This window comes from Zosterops lateralis (assembly GCF_965231275.1).
Source record: "Zosterops lateralis genome assembly, chromosome: Z".
Classification (NCBI taxonomy): domain Eukaryota; kingdom Metazoa; phylum Chordata; class Aves; order Passeriformes; family Zosteropidae; genus Zosterops; species Zosterops lateralis.
In genome coordinates, this window is record NC_139800.1 from 79231487 (window position 1) to 79250049 (window position 18563).

Sequence of the window (18563 nt, forward strand, 5' to 3'; positions counted from 1 at the left end):
TGTGAGACACAGCAAGGCACAACCAGCTCCTCAGAGAGAAAACACACTGGACTTGTACTGAAAAACTGCTGCCACCCACCCATCCTGCTGCTTATCTAAGGAAGCAGCAGCACACAGAATATTTTTGACATAACATTAGAAGAGATGATGTCCCTGCACTGGTACCAGTGATACCTGGCGAGGCAGAGGCAGCACATCATCTCTGAACAAACCCAGCAGCCCACTTCCACCCCCAGCACTCCCAAGGGATGAAAGGAAAATGATCAGAAGGGAAGAAGCGATTCAAATTCAAGTGGCGCTAATAAAATATTCCCTTTGGTGGAGCAGAGGCTCATGGGCTCAGCCAGCTGCAGCACGGAGAGCTGGGATGATGCAAAGAGCTGGGCCAGAACAAGAGCTGAGCAGCAGGAAGGTGAAGAAATGCCTCTGCCAGCAGCACCATTAGCTCTCCCTTGCACCTCCCCATCCAGCAGGACCCTTCTGACCCAGGGGTCAAAGCACAGTCCCAAGAGACAGAGAGGATTGCAGTTTGGTTTGTGAACATGTGAAATATAAAATACAAAAACATGCAAAATGCAAAAACGCCTGACGGTGCATGGATGGAAAAAATCAGCCCTTGCAGGAATACCAGATGTCACCAGCACTGCCCCAACACCCCCAGCACTTGCCCTGGTGTGGATGGGATGTGAGGATTCTGAAACCCAGAGGACAGATCTCTAACAATTACCCATCAGGTCATGCCATGGGTTAGCCCAGACCTGCTCCTTTGCATCAGGAGTGGTCAATTGGGAGTTACCATCTCCATGCAGAGGAGTGGGGGAACAATCATCTCGCCTTCTGCCACAAACCCAAAGCACTTCACACAATTCCAAGGCTTCAAATCAGAGTCAGACAGGTCATCCCTATCACTTAGACTGGGTAAAGCTTCCACTCTCCAAACCATCTGACTGTATGGCTTGGAATTATCTACGTTCTCCTAAACATAAAGCTGCTGTGAAAGAGGCCTGATGCACACAACTATTTGAAGCATGCACGTGTGTGTGAGGGGGTGTATGCACACGTACGTGCACATGCTGCAGCTTAAGATACTGCAGATATAAACACTCTAGTAAAGGCAGTTCTTAAACAGAAATATGCAACCATCTTGGCCAGAAACCAAACCTAACCCAGCCCAGTCATTTAATCAGACCAAGCCAAGTCTTTGCCTGGTGTCCCTGAGTTGGGCACCATTGGTGTTTCCAGGCTCCCCACTCCAGTGGAACATAAGCTATTGTCACACACACTTCCAGAGCACCACTTATAGAGCAACCAATCTTTATTTTAGTGATAGCTTACGTAAGGAACATGCAAAGAAACACATGAGTAAGAGTCTCATCTGCCTCAGGCTCCTGTAAATCCTTTTCTCTTCCCCTTTCACAGCACAACACATTGGACAGCCATTGTTCACCCTGCAAAGCAAAGCGTGTATATCCCCATTTGTCTGTCCTTTGGCTGGAGCTGTGTTTGCAAGTTTCCCGTGGGAAAGGAGGTGCTTCACTTCTGAAGAATGAAACCAGGTTGTTGCATGTGCCACAGGGATGCTGGTGGTGATCAGCCAGCTGCACTGAAGGGCTTCAGGCTGGAAGGTGAGCAGCAAAATCACCTGCAACTTGCTATGATGCAAGTGGGCTTTGTGGCCAGGGGAGCACATCTCCACCACAATCCCAGTGCATGACAGGTTCTCTTCCACAGCATCTTTCCTCCTGTCTGATCTTCTCTCTCCCCTGTCTTCACATGCTCTCTGTTATGTCCTGACTAGATTACCAGGGGTGAGACTTGAATTTGGAGTAAGTACAAAAACTGCTCAAGCTACACAAAAAATCTGTATTAAGTCAACTAGGATCAGGGGTATGATATTTGCTGAGAGTATTTCATAAACCCATAGGTGTTCTGTACCCCATGCATGTTCAAACAACTCAAAATAAAATATGGCCTTCACCTTAACAGCAAGGGAGAGACCTCAGCGTTCAAAAACTCTGAGGAACACAATTTAATATGAACCTGCTTATATAAAACAGGATTATCTTTTAAAAGCACTGTTAGATATTTACTAGTTTGCCATGAACCAATTTTTAATTTGGGTTTTTTTTTTCTGTGAAGAGTCTTGAGAAACTGACTCTGGTAATTTGCCCTGCTTTTGGAAATGTGCATATATTTCAGAAGAGGTTCCAATATCTTCCTCACTAAAAAAAAAGGCATGGAGAGACACGGAGTGATGCCACCAGCACTGCTCATGGCTGGTGGCCCAGCAGCAGGGGGAGGACCAGGGCAATGGCAGCAGCAGGACTGGGGTGGGTGGCTGCACTCCCAGGGTCACTGCTGGGGACTGTAGCACCATCTTTGCTTTGCTGATTCAGAAGCTGCTTATTTGCAGAGATGTCATCCATATCCAGGTCATACGCCAGCTCTGAAAGCAGAAGGAGAGAGGAGGTCAGTAACAGGTGATGTGTGTCAACGTTTGGATGCACAGCACATCCAGCCCCCCAAAAAACTGGGGTTCTGGGGGCAGCTGGGTCTGGGTCCAGTCAAAGGCATCATAGGGTTTGATGGGCCAGAAGAGCTTAGCAAACATCTTGTCAGTCATTGTCAGTCCTGCACCCACCAGTCACTGTACCCTGCACCAAATGTTATGCTCAGAGAGACCAAAAAATCACAACTGTGAGGTGGTCCAGTAAGAAAACAAAAGAGAAAAGGGATGCACCTTACTGTGGAGCTACTCCCAAAGAAAACCAGCTGAGCTTTGGAGGGGGTGTTTAGCAATGCAAATTGTGTCTGCTCCCCAGGCACAACAAGGATTGGTGCAGGAGTGAGGAAATCCTGGCGAGCACTTAACACTTCCCCAAACCCAGAGTCAGCAGAAGGCCTTGCTCACCAAAGCCTCCTGGCAGTAGGACCTGAGGAGCTCTGCATTCCTGCCATCTTATGTAAGAGGGTGCAAAATATGCTTCTTGCAGCACTGAGAACACATCCCATCCCTGGTCCGCCTCATCAAAGGAGGGAATGTGAATGGATCATGCACTCTGGGCATGCTGGTGTTGCAACACGGAGACTTTGAGATGAAGCACATGTGGGTTTCAATCCAGGAAAATATCTACTATAAAAGTTTTTACAGTCCTGGCAGAGGAGCATGAGGGAATTAACAGAGGCAAAAGCTTGTGGCAACCCATCACTGGCTGCGAGGGACCTGCTGAGCAGCAACTCACAGACACCTTTGTCTTCCTGGGTCAGGGAAGAATAAGTAAGTCCAAATAGACAATATGGAAAGACAAGACACCAGCAAATCTCAGGGCCAAGAACAAAGAGAAAAAGGTGTTTTAAGATGCCCTTAGCCAGATCTACCTGGGGCATTTGAACCTGTCAATCAGCTGGACTGAGTGGGTGCACCCATGCTTGTCTCAAGGCAGTGGGGCCCTTGCTCCTCTGCTTTTGCTGCTGCCATCTGCTTCTGGGGGGTCCAGGTTTCTCACCTAAATGGGAATCAGTTGAGCCTGTTTGTCTTACCCTCAGAGTCTGACCTTTGGAGCTGGAGGAAACTGGTGGTTTCCATCAGAAAAGACCCTGGCTGCAGCCTTTTACAAGCCTCCTGGATCACTAGCATGTTGGAAAGGTTTGGATCATCCCACCCCACCCCTGAGAAAGAATCCAAGAGACTGAATAAACACTCTATCTAAAAAATGCCACATCAATCCAATGAACACCACTGCCAAGGCAAACAGGCAGTATTTCTTAATCAAAAAATACCCAAACATTGCAAAACCAAAGCAGGACGACCTTAGCGTGACAAGTGAGTCATCCCAAGCCATCAAAAGGGGTCAGAAATGTATCAAAGGGAGCAGTTATCCATCCACACAGAGGGCCAGGTGCAAGCAGAACCCTCCTGGTAAAATTAATTCTGGAGTAGGTTCCCAAAAAATACTGCAATTCCTCTTTACCACAGCTTTCCTGCTTTTTTTTTCTAAATAGTATAGATACGCTGCTGTCCTCTGGCGCAGCACACCCACGGGAAGAGCAGGGGAAGAAAGGTGCCACCTTGAAAGGGATGTGCTGGGAGACTTTCCAAGCACAGAAAGAACAAGTCCCTCTGGCACAAGGCATGCTCCAGCTCCAGGGCAGTTTGGGAGCAGCCTGCCTGCACCACCTCATTTTCCCAAGCTCATTTCTGGGAAAAAAGTGAAGGGATTTGGAGTTAATAAAATCATAGCAGATTATTTCACTGTTGGTTGTTTGACACAAGACTCCTCAGCTAGCACAATGTTGGATCACAACCTGCCCTAGTGTGTTTTGGAAGGTATTTCCACACATTACAAAGGCTCCTGAAATCTAAAAGATGCTCTATGGGTCACTATATTATCAGGGACCCACACGCTCTCAGACCAGTGATCATGAGAGTGTTTGGAGCAGAATATTCTCTTATTGGACATCCTAGCAAAACTAAAAAAGTCCCCAGGAACTGAGTAACTACTCTTGCCTTCCCTATAGAAAAGAAATTTGAAACAAAAGAGTGTTTCAGCAAGGTCTTTAACAGCACAAAGGGTTTTGATGGCCCCATTTACAGTCTTGTTCTAGGATGTAATTTATGAGACTCGAGTTCCTGCATGGTCTCAATGCAGCAGCTGAATCCCGTTGGAAATGTTCAGCCAGGACGTACCAAAATGAGTGTTCCAAACATATTCTTTGCGTGGGAAATTTTCAAATTCCGGGATTTCACCTCAACTTGAGTAAGGGTAATTTTTTAAATCACTGCATTTCACCCAAATGGGGATGGTGATCCTCTCGCTATTCCCTTCTGGCCAAATTAAAGAGCAGGGAACAGAAACCCTTTTGTCATCAGAGATTAGAGTGCTATTTTCCTCACCTTGTTTAACTGCTTCAGAAGTTTAGAGCTTGGGTGTGCCGTTTGTTTTCACTGTTCCTTCCATTGTATCCTACTCCTTACTTGTGCCCAACTGTATTTTTAGGCGTGATGGATTTAGCCAAACATCTTTTATTTTGTATTAATAATGGATCTGTAACCCTTGCAAATCCCTTTCACTTAACTTCTAATGACCTTTGCTACATCATAGAAAAATAAAATAAAAAGCATGAGCCTCTAACAGACCTCAGCCAGCTCATCCAGGCATTAACAACATTAAAAATACACATCACAGAATTGGTAAGGTTGGAAGGGATCACAGTGAGTCATCTGGCCCAAACTCCCTGCTCAAGCATGGTCATCCCAGAGCAAATGGCACAGGATTGAGTCCAGACATTTCTTGAATATCTCCAGTGAGGGAGACTCCACACCCTTTCTGGGCAACCTGCTCCAGTGCTCGGTCACTGCACAGTAAAGAAGAAATTTCTCCTCATATGTAAATGGAGCTTCTTGTGCATCAATTTCTGCCCGCTGCTTATGTTATTGATAATAACTTACTGCTTATATTATTGATAATAAACATATTTCAAATCTAAGAATCCAAATTAGCAAATGTTCCTAACCAGGCAGTTCTTGAGAGGGCTCCATTATGATTCCCAGCTTCTGTTAGGATCCCCGGTTAGACCAGGTCACCTCTACATCCCTGCACCTCTGTTCCCACGGGCTCCTGGAGTGAAAGAGCCTTGGCATCAGGGATGGAGCTGCAGCACAGCTGGTGGGGTAACAGAAACTAGCCTTCCACATACTCCATTTTGGCCACTTCAACCCAAAACTTTGTCTTTATGCTGCAAAATAACCTGAGAGAAGCTACTCCCCTGCCTCCCCTCCACCTAGCCACCTTCTGCATTAAACATCTCCATCACTCCAGCTCTGATCACCCAATTCACTGGCATCAGTTTCTCAGCACAAAGTGGCCCTTTGGCCTGCGAAGACTTTCTGGGGAGGGCAGGAAACTAGAAAAATCTGTTTCTGTTTATAATCAGAGTCCAGGGGGGTATTGCCAACAATCTGCACTAATTACAAATTCAATCTTCACTCGTTTCGGTCCCTCTCCTCCTCTGGGCTGCGGATTAGATAATCCCTTTAAAATAATAGTCAATCATTAGCTCTGCTTTTTTTCCTCCCCCATCCTCACGCAAGCCGAGCGTGCCGTGCCGTTTCCCGGAATCCTCACACAGCTGGTGAAAGGTCTCCAGCCGCACACAAGCCGGTCCCTCCGGAAGCATCTTTTGTAACCAAAGCCCCTCTAACACAAAGCTGCTGTGCTGTGCTCCCAGGACAGCAGCAGCCTCAATGGCCTCGCAGCGTGGAGGACAAAACCCGGCGCCAGCCCTACGACGCGCGCTCTCCGCATCCACAGAATAAAGAGGAGGCTTTTTCCCATGGATTAGGGCTGGAATTGGGCATACTGACTCTGCACAAGCAGGAATCATTGGAAAGCTCTTCTTGCTGAGCCACACCAGCTTTGGAGACAGATACAAAATGTGGCTGGGCTGGGAGGAAGTTGAGTTTGTGTTGGGATAAAATGTCCCACAGCAGGTGGCACAGGAGGAGCCTGGAAGAAGAGGACTGGCACTTTCCTCTGCCAAATCCAATGCTGCCCACCAAGACACCCCTTTTCACCCCAAAAAGGACAACATGGCCTTGAGCAGACAACTGCCAGCAAATGTCTGGCAAATGACCTCCAAGAGCCCTGCTGCTGCAGGCTGGTTCAGCTGCTGCCCAGAGCCCAGAGCCAGGGAATGTCATCTCCCAGCCAGGCATCTGGGCTGCCTGCCTGCCAAGCCTGCCCCAGCAGATGGTTCCAGCAGTGGACCCAATATAGTAACAGAGCCATAATGGATGGCCAGGCATGAAAACTGCCTCCCCCTGGCACTTGATAGCTCTGCCAGTGCAGCCGTGACGGGTGTGAGGGGATCCTGACACAGGTGAAACCACTGAGTCCAACACAGTGTGTTCAGCCAGCAGGGCTGCTGTGGTGATGGGCCTGGTTTGCAGATGATGGAAACACTGTGGTGTGGAAGGAATGGAGCACGTTTCCAGTGAGTGTAAAACACATCAAGTAGAAGTGTCACAGACAGGTAGGGCAGTTGGCAAGCTTCTGCATCTGCCAGCATGTGCCTGCATCTTTCCTTCTGGACTGTTTTTCCTTAGGAAAAGGTGGCTACCATTGCCACTGAAAATGACAATCCCCAGAGTGAGTTGCTTTGTTTAATGTTTTTAAGCATCGAGCAGCTTGGAAGAAGTTGCCAAAAGATGCAATAGACTGGCTATCTCAAAACAGGACAGGATTTCTTAAAGGGAGAGAAGTTTGAGTCAAGCCCAAACTGTTGACTCATTACAAGGTGAAGCATAAGAGCCTGTGATTCCATAGACCAGTCTGCCTGACCTTGGCTCCCAAATCTCTCCTTCTGTGCAGCACCAACCATTTCACTCTCACAGGTGTTTGCACCTGAAATGTAGAAGAACAGTCCAATTTCATCCCAAACGTTTCCTGCTGGAACACCAAAGGTCTGCTCACCTCAGCCTGCAGTTATCTGGTTTTCTCATGCAAACAGCTCATATTACAAACACACCTCTGCCTCCCCAAAGACAACATCTGAAACCATCCCTTGGGTTACACGGCACCAACAGACACAACTACATGGACGCAGCCGAGATTCCCAACATTCCGCTTCTCCAAAACACCTTAAACTCATCCAAACGCCTAGCCAAGCATGGTTTCATCTCATCAGGGAGGTTTTGCCCTCTGGCTTATTACCATTAAAATCCTGGAGCACCAACAGGTTTGCCAGTTGTCTTCTTGCACAACGAGCTGCAACAGCCCAGCCGTAGGTGCGGCCGCGCCAGTGTGTAATTAAAGCGCCGAGCCAGGGCTGGCCGTGGTGCTTTTGTTGGCACAAATCACTGAGATGGATGTGCAGCATGTGCATGGTCTTGTGCCTCTGCTTTTCCACCTCCTCCACAGCAATTTAGGAGGTGCGGCTCTTGGCAATACGGTTTGGAACAAAAAAAAAAAAAAAAAAAAAAAAAAAGAAGAAAAAATCCAGCTCAACATCACCTTGCCGCCGTTGGCAACATGGCCAAGAGAGCCTGGCATGGCTCAGCAGCGATGGGTAAAACCAACTTCCTGGGCAGAAACCCAAAGGAATCGGGTTTGAGATTGCTGATTTGCAAACCGAGACTTTTCCGCCGTGTGCCTGTTTGCCACCTCTTGGCTGCTGGTGTGCCACCAATGGCCTATGGTGTTCACCAGCGACCCAGAGGCCACAGCTACCACCACAAACCCAGGACTGACAGGGGAGGAAGTTCCTCCTTTCCAGTTGCTCTCTGGAAGCAACATTAAATTGATTTTGGGAGATCCAGACGTGAGGAAGCTCCATCTCAGTCCCACGCCTGGGGTGTAACCAGGTGCTGTTTGGCGTACATGAGGCAATGAGCTCTGAGAGGCAGCCAGTATGCACATCCTGGCTCCCCAACCTCCAGTACTACCACAAAAGTCTTTCCACACATGTCTGCAAGATTTTGATGGGCTGAAGGGACAAAACACCCTCAAAATCTAACACAGTGTACAGACAGAGGGGCTGCACCATGACCCCAATTCCAGCAATTGCTCCTTCCTCCCACCTTGGCCAGAGGCTGGTGGCAAGGAAAAGCCATCATTTAGGGCCTGGGCCTATGTTTACTTTGAAAATGTACTCATTACATTCTTCTTTGTTCCTTGTTTTTTTCCTAGATCTACCCTGAAGAGAATGTGGCATCTGCAATTGCATTCCTCGTTTTCCCCTTGGCAGAGCGTGAAAGAGTTTCTGAACTGCACTTATGGAGGGGAGCCACAAAAACATGTTTAGCAAAATGCACTCATGTAATCTATTAAAAATTAACAAATCTCATTAGCATGATTAATTGGAAGTGCCAGAGTCCTTGGACTTTGCTGATGAAGCAGCACTACCCTGGCCTGATATCCAGAGATACAGTCCAGAAAAAGAGCTGCTACCTAAAGGAGCTTAGAAAAAAAGCACTGAAAAATGGGGAGCTAAACATGTACAGCCAAAAACATCTATAAAGACAGAAGTCAGCAAATAAAAAGAGGAATAGCTGGAAACAGAAGAGTATGAATAAAAGTGAAATTATTTAAGTGGCAGCAATACAGGAGTGGATCAAGCAATGGTCCTGCAGATCCCCCAGTACCTCAGCCTATCCTGATGTGGAGTCTTCTTCTTCCTGCTCGGAGACCTTGAAGATCTAATTCCAAAGTGGTCGCTTCTGATCACTCTGCTGTCACCTGAGACATCTCTGTACAGCCTTGATTTTGGGAAGTAAGGTTCCCAATGGTAGCCGAGCAAAATTAAATGCTTCATATTCCCTCTAATGACAGAAAACCACTACTCCCATCTAACTGAAATTTTCTCCTTCATGTTTTCTTCCCCAAAAGCTCTTGGATGTGACCAGGAGAGGAAGCTCTTTCTTGCTGGCCTTTTCTATACTGGCCTTCAACTCTCTAAGCTCAGGACATTCAGATATTAGCAGGACCTGACAAAATGCATTCTTAAGGAAAATGCAATGGTCGCTGCCTTCCAGATGTTAGCCACTAAAAGCAGCCCTCAAGGCAGAAGGATATTTCTCAATGCTTGGTTAGAAAGCTCGTGGTGGTGTTATGGCACCCAGGAACATCTGACACCTTCTTTTGTGACTCACCATATGTGGAAACAAGACCTGGAAGTGCCCAGGACACAGAGGCCAGGGGTTTGTGGCATTCCTGCTTCAAGTAGGCAACACAGAATGTGCCTCTTCAATCAGAAGGGACAAAGACTTTGCGCAATGTCTACACTCAGTGAAAAACTCCTGGACATCCCCTAGGCTACAACTCATGATGCCAAGGGAAATATGTCAAGTGAGATTTCAGGTCAAAACCCAGGAATTTGGGTTGTGCATGGACACAGCTGCTCAGCCCACAGTAGAGCTCAGGCATGGTGATACTCCATGCTCCTCTGCTCAGCCTGCCTCTGCTCCTGGAGAAACTTCCTGAGGTTTTGTGCTCTGACACTGCCCAGGATCACCAGCATGGATGGACAGCGAGCTCCCCCCATCCATGCCAGGGGAATGTTTGCATAGAGCAGGAGCTGAGGTGAGAGAGCTGCCAAGGGAAGGGAGCCAAGTGGCAACAGCATTGCCTGGCTTTTTTCATTGTGTTAACCTGTATAAATACACAAATAATAAAAAAGAAAAAAAATTCTGGACCTGCATTAAAACAACATTAAAGTGACTTCAGCCTGTAAAAATGGGGTAATGCAGAAGGTCCTGGGAAACATCACCGTACCCAACTTTTCCACTTTATACAGAAGAAGGTTTGGGTTCATAGGCTGGAACATTTTAACAGCTTCAGGACATGTTTCCTGCACTGCAAGCAGACCCAGGAGCAGCTTCTCTAGTCTGAAACCAGGACCTGGCTTTGCACTACATGGCTGTGGAGAAAGACCCAATTTAAACCCAGATGACACAAACCCTGGTTGATTTCTGCTCCCTGCCTCCCTCCCAGGCCAAGAGCAAACCCTGACCCCAGAGCACTGGTGGAATGATGGTGCTGAAAGCTGGATCTGAATGGTGGTGGGGGAGAACTTTACCTGGCTAGGGTCAAAGTCCAAATCACATCAAACTTACAACTAAAAAACCTATGAGACAATTTCAGCACCCCCACAAATGGTGGTGGCAGTTCCAATGGGAACTCATCCCTGCTGAGCATCAGGACACTGTGGCTGCAGTGCTCAGTCTGTGCTGGACTTCTGCCATCACACTTACACTTTCCTGGGGGCACAGGGCCTGGGACCATGCTGGAGATCAAGGAGACCACCTTGACTGCTCCTACTCCAGAAGGAGAGAGCAAGGGATGGAGGGGATTGGCCCTGGGCTTCTGCCTGGCCCTGGATCAGTCACAAGAAGGTGTCAGGGACAAGGACACATGTGGGACAGTCCAAACTGTTCTGGGGATACCTTCACTGACCCCGCAAGCAGTGAAACAAGGTGACAACTCAGTAGGGGTCCAAGGTCCAAGCTCACAAATGCCTCCTTCTCCATCCTATCTGAAGCAATCATGGCTTTCTCTTAGGAATGTCACAATCACAGTGGAAAATCAAAATAAAAAGGCTATGTAATCCAGTTTGTAAATCCCTTCAAAATCACAAAATCCTCTCTAAAATGGCTTACAGAGATTAGAGATAAGAGTTTCCTAGAAATCAAGACTTGCATTTCTGCCTCCCCCATCTCTTCACTGCCTCAGAAAGAGTCTTGATTGTGCCCCCCACCCCACCTCACTCCTTCCCAGCCATTATCCCAGCCTTGGAGACCAAAAGCAGCTCCCTGCAGCCCCTAAAAACAGCAGAGCTGTTTCTATCTGATTCTCCCATGAGCAGAATTTTGGGGCACAGTCTGCTGCATATACCTGAGCCTGTGGACAGAGTGCACCAGTGGTAGGAAACCTGCCTACAACAGGGAAAGGAGGGGACAATTGCCAGGCTCCTGCAAGAGCTTTGGTCCTTCCCTGCTCCAAACAGGCACCATGCGGTTGTGCAAGGTGCTGCCATGGTTTTGTGAGCTGCAGGACTTGCACTCAGTCCTGTGGGTGCCCAGCAGAAAAACGTCCTCTTAAATCAGGGTGTCCTTCTAAAAACCACCAATGTGCCAGTGGTGGCAATGCTACCAAGAAGAGAAAGGCCAAACACCCATGTGGAGACGATATAAAATTATTTAGCAGCCATGCAATTATTATTCTGATAGCTTAAAATCACCATTTTGTTTAATATTTTGACTCGAGCATCCAAGCCAATGGCAGGAGGACAGTTTTCTTTTGGGAATTTTTATTTCGTGAGAGTTTTTGTCCTTTCCTTCTTATTTGGAACAACAACAACAACAAAAAGGGATTGCAATATTAGCATTCCCGGCAGAGCACACATTCAAGTTCCTGACCTGTTATTGCTCAAGGACTTCTGCAGCTGCAGATGCCTGTTTGGAGCTACAGTTAGGTCACTTTGAATGATGCTCATAGAATAAGGATCAAAACACTCACAGCTTGATCAAAAGGACATTTTATGAACATTGCAGCCTGAGTTAAGTGCTGATGTGAATACTTAGGTTCGCCCTTATATTACCTCAGCTTGGTTCTAATAAAATTAACACCCTTTTAAATAATGCACTCAATTTTGTTTCATGTTATTGTGCCTTATGGCTTTGAAAACATATTCTCAAAACCTTCCCATTGTACTGGGAATGTTTAGCTGCTTTGGCATCTGCAAATCAACATCTTTGTACAGAGGAATAATGAGGGCTGCACCTTTGTATCATTTTTCCACCTGCTCTAACCTGAATTTATCCTCCAAAGGTTGGGGTTTGTTTTTGTTTTTGCCCACAAAAGAGGGTAACCAGTCACACTCTTTCTTCTCCCAGGAAGAATTACCACCTGTAAATAAACAACTAAAAACTGAACTACAAGCACCAGCAGCATGAATTCTCCTTTGTAAAGAGACAACAGGAAAAACAAAGCAGGGGAAAAAAATCCAGTCTCTCCTCTGTGTTTCACTTGCACATTAGAGGCAAAATGAACTCGCCAGTCCAGGACAGGGGATGTCTTATTGATGCAATACAGCCGCTTAACTGTTCTTTAGAGATATTCATCTCAAAAGCCAGAACAGAAAGAGCATTTTCCCCCCTTTTATTTATTTATCTTTTTTCTTTGTGCCAACTCACCTTAGCTGAAAAGCACATTGAGATTGTAATTATGGGAAGGCCTCATCTAGTAGATTTGTAAACTCCACTATCGGCTTGAATTACTGGAATTAGCAAGGCTAATTTAATGTCACTGTTCAAAATAGCTCAGATTTGGAATTTCTTAATGGCCATAGGAAAAGGAGTCTTTATGCATACTGCAATCTAGGCTTCATTCTTAGACTAAATTCCTTCTCATAGATTTTGTGAATGCCCTGTTTTGTAGCCAACACAAACTCTGTCCAGTAAAATAATGTAAGGACTCAGAATGAAAAGAGATTAGCTGTTCCCTGCTCCTGTTATTTTAAAGCAGAAATAACTTTGGCTTCTACTGATTCATAGACAAAGCTTGAAATGCAAAGCATGCTCAACTCCAGATTCAGCATGAAAAGGACCTTAAAATATTCCCGAGTGCAAGTAATGGACTTATTAGAGGGATGAAAAGAGGCACTTTTCACAGAATCCCAAGCTCTTTAGTCCTGTCCTATCAATAATCTTGCTTAAGAATTTCATTCCTTTTACATTTCTTTCCCTTCCAAATATCCTGCCTGACTCCTATGAAATACAACATTTACGCTTTTAAAGCGTTAATTTATTTCTGTTAATGCTTGGTGGTGTAAAATGTCTGTGGATCACCCAGAGCGTGAGCAATGGCTGTCAGGAGGGGGTGGGACAGGGAGAAATTCTGTGCAATTATACACCTGAAAACTGCTAAATGAGGAGGGAATTTTAAAAGACTTGGTTAAGAGCATCTTCTTTAAATAATGGCAGTTGATTGTGCTGGAACTCGACATACCTGCAATCTGTTGCACTCTCCTTTATGTTCATGTTTAACACACACAAAAACAATGCTGGGAGTAAGGAAAAAAAAAAAAAAGCTTTATAGATATCAGGAAAGGAATTTGCCTAGCTCTCCTAAGCTGCCAAAATATATCAATTTTTAACCCAGTTTGCCTAGACTTTGAAAGATGGCTTACTCTAAAGCCAGCATGAAGCAACTAGTGATAATTTTCCCTCTTTGAAGAAATTGCTGAAAAACAAAGGGAACTCAGGAAAAGTCTGTGCGGACATAGCAGGGAAGGAGACAGAGGTGCCCTCTTTTTAAGGAGTGAGGGGACTTTTTGTTTTCCATTTGACTCCCTGCCCTCAGGACAATTTGCACTGACTGGGGTGCAAATTTTTGGGCTACATCTGCCCATGGCCCTCTACAAGGCAGCACCAGGAGACCAAAAGACCCCCCCAAGACAGGGTGACAGGATGAGTGGCCACACTGAGATGGCCATGCCTGGCGTGTGGTGCTGGCCAGTGATGATTTTCATAGACCAAACCAGATTTCACACTGCCCAAGGGTCTCAAAGCACACCACAGGCATTAATTACACCCTCCACTTTGAAGAAATTAATTAAGCACTGAAACCTTCTGGTCCCTGAGAGCCAAGCACAAGCCTCCATTCACTAATGGCTAAAACTGAGCCGAGGCTATGACTGACAGGAGAGCTGAGGAAAGCACCTCTGAGTGCCCTGAGCCACCCTGAAGCAGCAGAATCCCCCCTCCAGGATACTTCTAATTCCTCTGGACACGTCCCAGCAGGTCCCCCTGAGAAGGGCAGCCATTTGAGGTTTTGAATCACTCCTTATGGCAAGGCATGGGAAGCTGACACACCAGGGAGCTGGGAGGACAAGGGGCAGCCCCATCCCACAGCCACCCTTCAGGGCATCTGCTCAATCCCTGTTTCTAAGTCTCCTCAAGAGTCTCTGACATTAGCATGCATTTTTTTCTTGTAACAAACTGGACAACCCTGATGGGACATCCACATGCCAAGGAGCAGCAGGAGCTCCTCACATTGTCCTTGTTGCTTCCTTGTGTGCTGCTGGGCTGCTGTGTGACCAGTTCCTGGGTGAGATATCCTCCAGCTCCACCCTCCCAGCTTCTCCAGCTGCAGGAGGCATCCCCAGCAGACCCATGGGAAGCAGATCAATGGGCAGACATCCCAACATGCAGGGGTGCTCCAAAATGCCCCAGAAACCATCCTCACTGAAGCACTTGCTGAGCTGGTACCTTCCACTGAAATAAATCCACACATTTGACACAGCCTTGGTCACTCTCCTGCAACGCTCTAGTAAAGAAACAAAGCCCTCTCTGCCTCCTGATTCCCCTCTCTTGCTCCATTCAGGCTTGCTGGATGCCTCCCCATCTTTCCAGCTGCCTGGATGACTTTGTGTCCTCTTGGAAGCTGGACGAGCTATTTGCCCAGGGCACTCACAATGGATTTAGAGGAGCAGCCTGCCAACCCACAAACATCTGCTGTCACTGCTACTTTTGCAACGAACACCTGGATAAAATAGGTGACAAGTGCATTAAAAAAATATGATACCTGTGCTGCGAAGAGCTGGAAGGCAAAGGGGGATTTCCAACCCCTGCAGCTAACAAAGAGTGGTGGCTGTGCTGGAGCTGTGGCCTGGGAAACACATTAAGACCACATGGGGTGTCGAATTGTAACAGGAGAGCTGGGCTTGCAGGGCAAGCAGGAGCTGGGCCGGAAGCAAATTCAGATAGACCAGAACCAACAGGAGTTTCTCAGCACACGCCTGCCTTTACCTTCCCAAAAACTGGGAGGAGCAGGTGAACAGGCACAGCTGAGCTGCAGGTCAGGCAGAGACAGTATCCCCCTGTGCATCCCATCCTGCTGTGGGGAGATGTCCAGTGAGAGATCCCTCAGAGCAGGGCTTGCTCTAGGGGCTCTCTCTGTTAGCTCTGCTTTAGGGTTAGTGCCATCCTGCAGCCATCCAGTCCCCCAGGGTAGGTTTCAATGGGATGGAGGGGACTTAGGAGCCTCCACACAATCCCATATAGTGGTCCCTGCTACCCTGTATCCTACATAACAGGAGCTGGTTAAGTATTTTCACAGGCAGGTTTCCGCTCCTTAATGTATGCAACTGTCAGGGTGAACCTTAGTTGTAAAGCAACCAAAATCAGGCTCTAAGTTCTTGCTTTCCACCCCAAGCACAGCAGTAATTTCTGTTCAGTGTGTAGCAATACTGCCTTGCTATGTCCTTATTTTGGGATTTTTTTGGGTACACAGAACCATTTTTCTTTTTTCCACATTTTCTAATGAGTTCTGGCGGTAGGAAGTTGTTTGTAAATCACACAAGTATTTGTTTTACTGGAAACATCTGCTTTAACACATTTGTCTTTTTAAAAAGGCCAATTTTTTTTAAACAAAGGTATTAAGCTGCAATGTAAATTGGGCACATCTGTTTATGAGTCACTGCAATAGCACTGCCTCTAGTGCACCAGATCACATGGATCTCCAGGGGCCTGATCCAGCAAATTAGAAACTCACAGTTTGCTCTGCTCCCTTTTCCAGCACTCCTCTTCTGAGAGCACTTCTGCCTGATTTAATAAATTAAGGCCACTAAATAAGAGAGACCTATTTAGTGTCTGCTAATAATATTAGATGTCTGGCCCAGCAGACACTTAAGTATCAACAAGAGACACAAGCTGGTGCTGAAGTCCAAAGGAAACCAAGGGCCAAGTCCAGTGCAATTATTTACACTCAATATTAGTGTGCAAATATTTACAGCTGGGAACTCCAGCTTGCACCAGACCCACTCTGTACCACCTTTGCTGCCTTCAGCTGCTCAGGGCTGCCATAAAAAAAAAAAAAAATTAGAGAAATCAAGTAGAGAGAAAGACATCAGCTGAACCTCCAGGATCAAAACCTGACCCACCAGCTGGTATTTATTCACTGGAAACAAGAGGGTCAGCAGATCTGGAGGACTGGTCTGAGGCCCAGGAAAAACTGAAGTGGCTGGAGAGCATCCCTGATGATTCTGGGGTAAATAAAGCCAAGGAGGGGTGGGAAGAGGGGAATCCAAACCAGCACAGAAATGCCTGGAGAGGGCAGATTCAGGACCTCCATCCCCACAAGAGCTGCCAGATTCCAACTGTCCAGGGCAAAGCTTTCTGACTGTCACCAAAGGCCACACCTAAATAAAGCTACAAGAGTCAGGAAGGGACATGGTGCATCAGATGCTCCCTAGGAACAGGTACTGGAGCACAAGTGGGGAAGTTTGCTTTTATAGGGAATGGGAGAGGAGAGTGCTTTGGTATAAATGCATTCTTTCACATTCTCTGCACATGCTTTAGCAGTGATTTATGCAGACAGGGGAAGAGATACTGCAGGCTGTGTTCTGTGATGGCTTTGGGGAGCACACAACATTTTTTTATATTTACTTTTCACTGGAATGATCTACAGACAACCAGAAGAGGACAAGCAAACATACCAAAGCTGCAGAGCAGCCAGCAGAGAGTTATCAAGGAGACAGAGGATATTACTCAGATTCTGATAATAACCACCAGCTCCCACCTGCCAACTGCAGGCTGTCTGATACAAGAAACTCCAAAAACAGGCTGGAGCAGATGTCTGCCTCCCTGTGCAGGAAGTGTCTCCAGTATCCATGAGACACAAGCAAAACAGCTTAGAGTCCAGCAATTTTACACAGACTCAAGATAACTGAATTCAAACAGGAAGGAGGGAGAAAAAAAAAGCAGCAAAGCAAAAGGATGTGTCTCACATTGCAGTCGTAATTTACATTTTAGAAATCCTGCTGGGACTCCTGCACTGGACTGAGGCAGTGACAGATGCCCTGGCAATCTGTCCAGCTGCCAAACCTGATGCTCAGCAGCCAGCAGTACCTGCCAGTGCAAAACATCCTTCCCCACACATCACAGAGCCACCAAGGGATGCAGCAGCATCATGGGGACTCAGGGGTGCACAGGGTTCCTCAGCACCCAGCAAAGATTCAGCCCTAAGGCAGCACTTCAGGCATCAGCCCCCACCTGCCTGGAGATGGGATACACAGAAAGGGCCCTCCAAGGAAGGAAGGAAGGAAGGAAGGAAGGAAGGAAGGTGTAGGAAAGGGAAGGTGCTGGTGGGTTTGCACTCAAGCTCTGTGGTGGGCACAGCCCCAGCCTCTTGCAGGAGGGAAGGACAGAGCATCATCCCAGGTCCCATGGGAAGCAAAGAGCAAATGAAAAGCAGGAACAGACAGCAAGATGTCATTGAGAGCTCCAAATACCACTGAAGACACTTTGTGAAACAACAGAAGCTGGTCAACATGCCAGATTTCCATTCCCATAAAAGAAGGGGAATGTGCTACTGCTCCAAAGCAGAACAAAAGCAAAACATGTCCAAATTTTTTGTTGTTTAAATAAAAAAAAAAAAAAATTAAACAGGCAAGTTGACATACATCTCCAACAAAGTCCAATCAATTCATTTGTTTTTTTGGTTTTTTTTTCCTGTGGTATAATTAAAAACGCAATTTCAAGCAGACTTTTAGACAAGAAGCTGCTGTGGAGTGAAAGCAGACAGCATTACCTTGTGCTTTAGGCTGCTGCTGCTTCACTTCCCTGCTGCATGGGCAGAGAGAGATGTTTCAGTTTGTTCCAAAACAAGAAAATCCCATCCAAAACTCCAGCATGCTTCACTGCCTCCCAGTTCCAGCAGAGGCAGTTTGCAACACTAAGTCTCCCATCAGAAATTTTCTGGCTGGCCCTAAAAGCAACATGAGGGGAGATTAAAATTTAAAGCCAGGGCACTTTTGCCCCAAGGAAGATGCCCCAGAGACCCAGAAAAGCTGGCAAAGCTGACAGACTCCAGAACCACTTGGTTGCCTGAAATTTGTTCTCAGAAGAAACCCATCTGGGCCCTCCTTGGGGCTGTGACAGCCCCAGGGCAGGAGTGGAGGGAGAAGGCAGAGCACATTATGTGGCAGCCACTCCGTGGGAAGGAGGACATCCCTCCTCCAGCTCACAGCTCATCCATCCCAGCACGAGGGGTCAGGGATCTGCT

The 18563-nt window shown here is 46.9% G+C and overlaps 1 protein-coding gene across 1 annotated transcript in view; it reads right to left on the minus strand.

Moving 5' to 3' along the window:
- Window positions 1–1374: 1374 nt before the first annotated feature.
- GPC3 (glypican 3) overlaps window positions 1375–18563 on the minus strand; it is a gene marked incomplete at its 5' end in the record, with an annotated part of 134641 nt that continues 117452 nt past the window's right edge. Inside the window, one exon of the mRNA XM_083883198.1 lies at window positions 1375–2446. Coding sequence (XP_083739324.1) covers window positions 2271–2446 — 176 coding nt within the window. The 3' untranslated portion in view covers window positions 1375–2270. The remainder of the gene's footprint in view (window positions 2447–18563) is intronic.